The sequence below is a fragment of the Streptopelia decaocto genome (assembly GCF_964273445.1).
Source record: "Streptopelia decaocto genome assembly, chromosome: 9".
In the NCBI taxonomy this organism is placed as follows: Eukaryota; Metazoa; Chordata; class Aves; order Columbiformes; family Columbidae; genus Streptopelia; species Streptopelia decaocto.
In genome coordinates, this window is record NC_138664.1 from 2,189,008 (window position 1) to 2,195,388 (window position 6,381).

General features: G+C 41.5%; 1 protein-coding gene across 2 annotated transcripts in view; it reads left to right on the plus strand.

Moving 5' to 3' along the window:
• SLC12A1 (solute carrier family 12 member 1) overlaps positions 1–6,381 on the plus strand; it is a gene marked incomplete at both ends in the record, with an annotated part of 43,648 nt that overhangs the window by 4,981 nt on the left and 32,286 nt on the right. The window contains 3 exons of one of the 2 annotated variants that reach the window (XM_082060721.1): positions 733–867; positions 1,053–1,128; positions 5,535–5,630. In XM_082060721.1, the coding sequence (XP_081916847.1) occupies positions 733–867; positions 1,053–1,128; positions 5,535–5,630 (307 nt within the window). Of the gene's footprint in view, positions 1–732; positions 868–1,052; positions 1,129–5,534; positions 5,631–6,269; positions 6,366–6,381 lie in introns of both variants that reach the window. The other variant, XM_082060722.1, reaches the window with a different exon arrangement.

The following is a 6,381-nucleotide window of genomic DNA, read 5'->3' on the forward strand; positions in this document are numbered from 1 at the left end:
TACTGCGAGGGATTCCTGTTCAAGCAACAAGAAACGTATCACGATGCTAAATTGCCTCAAAGGGCAGAAGAGCTAAAGAGGTAAAACAGATTTATGTCTGTAACTGGATGTGAACAATCTAAAATTCTGGGCTATTTATTCCGGTTACACCACAAAAGTGGCAATTTCTAATCCTACCTACTATGGCTATACCAGAGATGGCTAAACCACAGAAAGGATTATTCATTTACTGCATTATTTACTACATTTCACTGTTTTCAAGAGTATGTTACCCACTTGCTGCTGCAATTACCTTTGTACTTTATCCATCAGCAAACACCACAGTTCTTCACATACCTTTGCCGTGCAGCACTCAGCCAGGTCTCTTCACCACTGAGCAATTATCCCTGTTTCTGCACTTAGTGTTATCCATATATTTTCGCAGCAGCATGTAGAGGCCAACCTAGTATGCTTCACTAACATATCAACACGACATATATGTTGAGTACAGTTTACAATAAAAACAATTTAGTATCAGATAATAATGTATTTATTCCACCGTGGAATTCTTTCACATTTCTCACCGTTAGCAAGCCCACCTGCGGATGCCCGGTAGGAGCGGAATATCGCCCTCTATTCCAGAGACAGCAAAAGCTGATCTTCTTTGGAATTCCTTCATTCCCTGTGTCTCTTAGGCAGGCAGGTGTCCTCTGCTGGGCTCAACAACGTGCTTGTTTTCTGTGTGACCCTTAGAACATAGCCGTGAGCACCGGCTCCGCCGAGAGGGTGGCCAACGGAGAGAGCACCGCGGGAGAGGAGGCAGCAGACAGCAAGGAGGAGGAAAACAAACCAGGATTTGTCAAGTTTGGATGGGTGAAGGGGGTGCTGGTGAGAAACTTACCTGCGTTTCAAAAACAAATAAAACAAGATTAATTCTGCAACACTAAGGTCTTTTAAGAAGAGCGGGAGGTGGACTCGAGGGCTGTTTGGGGTGCTTCTTAAAAGCCTGCAATGCACACTGTCACCCTACTTTTAACATTGCACTAATGCAGTATTTTTTGTTTAAAACCTAGGTGAGATGTATGCTTAATATCTGGGGTGTGATGCTTTTTATTCGACTTTCCTGGATTGTAGGTCAAGCAGGAATTGGTATGTATCTTATTTAATATCATTTTCAACAGTGAAAGGGATAAAGAGGATAAACTATACATGATCATGATTAATATATAATCCGAGATGTGCATTTGCATGTTGAACTAAATAATGTTTTCAAATGCTTGCCAGAGTAAAAGATGTTAATCCTCCAAACTATTGGAATTTTCCAGACTCGCGGCCAAATTACCGCTTAGAGGCACAGATCTGTTAACTATGCATATGATCATCACATTTGAATATTTCTAAGCTTTAGTGAAATTTGTATTTAGATCCTGTAACAGATGTAAACTTCATGACTCGGGCCAATTTCTAATATGTGCGTACAGAGTTAACCTTTAAGAGTTCACACTTCGCTTATCTGTGAATCCCAAACCTTGTCATCTACATATTAAAAACAACGCTTCTTCACACTTCTCTACAAAGATGAAAACAGAAGTGGAAGGAGGTCTCATCTCATCAGGATTTTGTTATTTTTAACTATAGCACAGCATTAGATTCTACTGTACTTTGAAACACTAAGTTTTAAAAACTCTCCTCCAGCTTTCTTAGAAGTTAACTAAGTACACTTCATTGTGTGCTGTATCTTTGGTTCTTCATTGTGCAATTTAATTAATCCAAATCCCAGATCTCAGTCCCTGGAGACTGGGCTCTGGGGCCTCCAGCCAGCGCTTTGTGGAGTGTTCAATGAAATCAGTAAGAAAGTGCTCACAGCTCTGCAGGATCTGCAGCAGCTGGAGGAGCAGCAGGAAGGTGCAGGGAATCAGCAGTTGTTATGGGGTCCAAGTTCCTTCTCAGAGCTGCTGCTCCGGGGAAGCACAGAATGTGAACTGCGAAGGCAGCGTCGCCCTGATTGCATGAGCACAGAATCACAGAGTGTCAGGGACTGGAAGGGCCCTGGAAAGCTCATCCAGTGCAATCCCCCCATGGAGCAGGAACACCCAGATGAGGTTACACAGGAAGGTGTCCAGGCGGGTTGGAATGTCTGCACAGAAGGAGACTCCACAACCCCACTGGGCAGCCTGGGCCAGGCTCTGCCACCCTCACCAGGAAGAAGGTTCTTCTCAAAGGTTCTTCTCTTCTCTAAGCAGAACCTCTTGTGCTCCAGTTTGCACCCATTACCCCTTGGCCTACCATCAGTTGTCACTGAGAAGAGCCTGGCTGCATCCTCCTGACACTCACCCTTTAGATATCTGTAAACATGAATGAGGTCCCCCCTCAGTCTCCTCTTGTCCAGCTCCAGAGCCCCAGCTCCCTCAGCCTTTCCTCACACGGGAGATGCTCCACTCCCTGCAGCATCTTGGTGGCTGCGCTGGACTCTCTCCAGCAGTTCCCTGTCCTGCTGGAACTGAGGGGCCACAACTGGACACAATATTCCAGGTGTGGTCTCCCCAGGGCAGAGCAGAGGGGCAGGAGAACCTCTCTGACCTACTGACCACCCCCTTCTAACCCACCCCAGGTACCATTGGCTTCCCGGCCACAAGGGCCCAGTGCTGGCTCATGCTCATCATACAGGCTAGAAAAATGGAGCCCCAATCTTTGACTTGGGACCCAGCTGTAATCAGCAATCCAAAGGGTGGGTGACAAGTTTTCCAGTTTGCATTCTCACAGAATGGAAATATTAAGTAGACATGAGCTGGAGTCCAAACTCTGGCCTCAGGGCATCAACTCTCCTGGTCTTGGATAAAACTCAGTGCTCAAATTCAGACTGAATATAAATATAATTCACTTCCTCGTTAATAGAAGTAAAATAAAACACTGAATTGAAACATCTCTGTAATTTTGCATGGTTGAAGTGTCACCTCCAACAGAATACAGTAACTTCACCAAAGTTTCACTGGGGCTTTAAAAATAATAATTAAAAAAAAAATGCAAATGAAATGCTCATTAAGAAAAAAATTTCAGCCAGAAACTTAGAGAGACACAAAGAGGGAATAGAAGTAAGCGGAAGAACTTTACCTACTTTAGCAGCGCTCCGTGCACGGCTCCGGCGCCGTGCCTGACAAAGGGGTGCTTGCTGGCTTTATGATGCATACCAAATGAGAGCGCACAGCCCAGGGCACTCATAAGTATATGCCTTGCCATGAAAATTCTGCATCTTAATATTGCCAAGACTTTGCTCTGGGGTTTCATGCAAAATTAGTTTTTAAGGGCAGTTTAGTAACTTATTGAGATCATCAAGAAGTATTACTTTGTTTTGAGGTGTGAGAATAGCCACAGGCAAGAGTAATTCATTTTAGAACAACTTACTTAGCAGCCATATGCCTGGGTTTCCATCTAAACTTTAATCAGATTTTAACATTAATTTGCACCAACATCAGTTACAGCTTTTCTGCTTTCACATTTAATTTTACCTTTTTAATTCACTGATAAGCAGACCCTCCTTTCTTATGGTTTATTGCTCTGCTGTTGCTTTTTAAGATTGCATGCCTTATGTAAGGAGGTTAGTTTTACTTCTGAAAATGAGACATCAAATTCCATTTCAATAATTTCTCAGTGCATTTTCTGAATGTCTTATAAGCAATGAGCTTTGAGTCCCTAGCCAAGCTGCTTAAGGAGAACAGTGAGGGAAGCTCATCATCACCAAGGCTCAGGGATTTCACTGGGTACTGCCACTAACATCGAAATTAAATGAGTCCATTAAACCACCATCTGGGCACCATTTATATCCCCATCATTAGAGGGCCAAAGAGGCAAAACTCAATTATTTCCATACCCTGATAGGTTGTCTTGGGCAAAAGCTCCTACAGGGGAAAAAAAACAATGTTCCAACAAAGTTCTCTGTTTATCATCAGCTGGGAAAAAGGGACAGTGTGGTCCTGACAAGGTTCCAGGTCCAAACTAGGCTGCTATTTCCAAAGTCTGGATTGGTAGCTACACGTGGAATGGTTAGCCTAAGGCAGGGAAAAACACCAAGTTAATGAAAGCCTGGCATCAAATATTACAATTATGTTACATAACATTATATTGCAATGATATTTTGGTTGAGTCACTTTATTTTATACACTTTTCTTCTTTAATGTTTTTTTTTCACTAACATGGAAGCCTTCCCAAGCAGGTATTACTCATTGTATAAATATCTGACTCTATTTATCATATACATATTAACAACATGAATTGTGACATGCAATAGAAAATCCTGGAAAATTACTCCTTAGGATGCACATGCACTTACCAAATAATTTGAAAACTACTTTAAGAATAATGTGTCTATCTCATCCAATTTAAGAGTTAATAGCTGATTAAAGGTCATATTCAGCCACTTCTCATGCACAATATTTGCATGGTTTAAAAATATCCTTCTGTGTAACAGGAATGACTGTTGATTTTTTTTATATAGACCTACAGACAAAATAGGTGCATTATTAATACAGTAAGAGTTCAAAAATCAATAGGATAAATGTGATTTATTAGAGGCTCAAATCACTTTAAATATCCTATGTTATCCACTATGTTACGTATCATTGATATCTCACACATTACATTGCTCTGTCTTAAAGGATTGTGATAACGTGGCTATAACGTGAGCAGCAAAGAACATTTATTCAGGGATTGGGTGTCTATAACCATCCAGTATGAACTGAAGTCAGGAATCTGATCTGGAAGCCAGAAGGCAGAAATCCAGCAGCTAAATCAGTATGTTTGCAGCACTTCTAGCTGGATGGCGGCTGTAGGATCCAAGTTTCAATTTGGCTGAACCCTGGTCAATAAATATCACAACAACAAGAAGAAGATTCCGAGCTCTCTAAAATTACACATTACAGATCACCTGTTAAAGTAAATGGCATCTGAGCAGCAGTTTCCATTTTGAAATGTTTGTCTCATGTTAGAGTAAAACGACTTTTTGCAGGGAAAGAAGGAGACGAGGAGAGAGTGGGGAAGTGCAGCACGTGGTATCTTGGCAAGTAAGGATAACGAGGGTTTGCGCTCAGGTCTTGTCTCTACCTGACAGACTCTTTGTCCTGGCGCACTGTGAGACTGTACCAACAGTCTTTCTCCAATTCAATATTAATTAACTGATGAAAGACAGCAGCATTCTTACAAGACGCCCTGGTTAATTTGTTGATTTCTTCACTTAAACAGCCAGGATGTTTATTTAAGGCAGATATAAGCATCCATGGCCAGGGACAGTTCTTTGCTCATTTCCTCCAGCCTTTGAAAAATCATGAGAGCTTCTGGCCAGGGTACTCCCAGCAGAAAGAATCACTGTCTGAAGACCGATGGGAATAAATTACTCCTATGAAATGGACTCCTTGGAAACGTGCTGCAAACTGCAAGTGGTCAACAAACCATCTTTTCAGTTTATTGCTCTGATTCTGGCCTGAAAATTCAATTTAAAGAGAGAATGATTTGTAGGAATCATGGAACATGAGTAAAATATTTTATCTTCTTATTACTGACAGGTCTTGGAGTAATCATAATTCTTCTCGCCACGATGGTAACCTCAATTACTGGGTTGTCAACTTCTGCAATAGCAACTAATGGGTTTGTCCGTGGAGGTAAAAATCTTAGGGTTACTAAAGCTTTCAATCCTAAAAAGGCCTTTATGTAGTATTTTCATACGAGGCAAACCAGCAGGATGATAAACCAAGTGGTACCTTGAAAGGAACTGGAAGGTAATGATTCTAGCCACCTCTAATCACAATTTATGGCACGTTTGAGTTGCCAGTTTGATAAATCCCAGATTTCAGTTTGGTCTGTGAAGTACGTTGCAGATGATCCTGCCTAATGCTGAGCGAGGGACGGCTTCTGGCTCTTCATGGAGATCTTCTGTTACCTTTCGGCAGGTCTTTCTTATTGAGAACATTCCAGGTTGGACATCGTTGGACAAACTAAGCATGAGGCGCCTCCTCCTCTCATTTTAAAGGCTGATACAGATCAGTGGATATCTTCAATTTAATACCTTCTTTATAAAACTCCTTCCATTTCAGCCACTCCTTGGAAGATGAGTAAATAATTTTGCTGGAAAAGTGCATGTCAGGTATTTTATGAAACAAAGTTCTAGTGCGTTTCAGAGCCTTAAAGTTATAACTGGCCTGCTCTAACCTCTGTGGAAAATGGCGAGTTCTTACTATGTCATTTAATCCGAACAGGTATTTGAATACACTTGAATATACTTTCTTTTTCGGATCTTTCAGGTCTTGGAATCATAGTTATTGCTCTGAGTGTAGTAGTAACAACTTTAACAGGTATCTCCATGTCTGCCATTTGCACTAACGGAGTAGTAAGAGGAGGTAAGTGAATATGATC